This window comes from Octopus bimaculoides, unplaced genomic scaffold (assembly GCF_001194135.2).
Source record: "Octopus bimaculoides isolate UCB-OBI-ISO-001 unplaced genomic scaffold, ASM119413v2 Scaffold_58028, whole genome shotgun sequence".
NCBI classification, from domain to species: domain Eukaryota; kingdom Metazoa; phylum Mollusca; class Cephalopoda; order Octopoda; family Octopodidae; genus Octopus; species Octopus bimaculoides.
In genome coordinates this window covers 1-1,000 of record NW_026299772.1, presented here as the reverse complement: position 1 = coordinate 1,000, position 1,000 = coordinate 1, and the positions used below count along the sequence as shown (strand labels likewise).

The 1,000-nt window shown below is 45.4% G+C and overlaps 1 protein-coding gene across 1 annotated transcript; it reads left to right on the top strand.

Moving 5' to 3' along the window:
* The first annotated feature begins 6 nt into the window (after positions 1–6).
* Positions 7–998, top strand: LOC106867064 (actin, cytoplasmic). Its single transcript, XM_014924861.1, has one exon. The coding sequence runs from the start codon at positions 9–11 to the stop codon at positions 996–998; it is 990 nt and encodes a 329-aa protein (XP_014780347.1). The 5' UTR covers positions 7–8.
* Positions 999–1,000: the final 2 nt, after the last annotated feature.

Here is a 1,000-nt window from a genome sequence, read left to right as displayed (position 1 = left end):
TGGTTGGAATGGGACAAAAAGACAGTTACGTCGGAGATGAAGCTCAAAGCAAGAGAGGTATTCTTACCTTGAAGTACCCCATTGAACACGGTATTGTTACCAACTGGGATGATATGGAAAAGATCTGGCATCATACATTCTACAACGAGTTGAGAGTTGCACCCGAAGAGCACCCTGTCTTGTTGACTGAGGCTCCTCTTAACCCCAAGGCCAACAGAGAAAAGATGACCCAAATTATGTTCGAAACCTTCAACACCCCCGCCATGTATGTGGCTATTCAGGCTGTATTGTCCTTATATGCTTCCGGTCGTACCACAGGTATCGTCATGGATTCAGGTGATGGTGTCACCCACACTGTCCCCATCTATGAAGGTTACGCCTTGCCTCATGCTATCATGCGTCTTGATCTTGCTGGTCGTGACTTGACAGATTACCTGATGAAAATCTTAACCGAACGTGGCTACTCTTTCACCACTACTGCTGAGAGGGAAATTGTCCGCGACATCAAAGAGAAGCTCTGTTATGTTGCTCTGGACTTCGAACAGGAAATGCAGACTGCAGCCTCCTCTTCATCTTTGGAAAAGAGTTATGAATTACCTGACGGACAAGTCATCACTATTGGCAACGAAAGATTCCGAGCCCCAGAAGCTATGTTCCAACCATCTTTCATTGGTATGGAAGCTGCTGGTGTTCATGAAACCACTTACAACTCAATCATGAAATGTGATGTCGATATTAGGAAAGATCTGTATGCCAACACTGTATTGTCCGGTGGTTCCACAATGTACCCAGGTATTGCTGACCGTATGCAGAAGGAAATCAGTGCCCTTGCACCACCCACTATGAAGATTAAGATCATTGCTCCACCAGAACGTAAATACTCTGTATGGATTGGTGGCTCCATCTTGGCTTCTCTGTCCACCTTCCAACAGATGTGGATTAGCAAGCAAGAATATGACGAATCTGGCCCATCTATCGTCCATAGGAAATGTTTCTAAGT

Bases quoted from the DNA above. Each gene is read 5' to 3' on its own strand.
- LOC106867064 (XM_014924861.1), top strand. From the start codon at position 9: ATGGGACAAAAAGACAGTTACGTCGGAGATGAAGCTCAAAGCAAGAGA.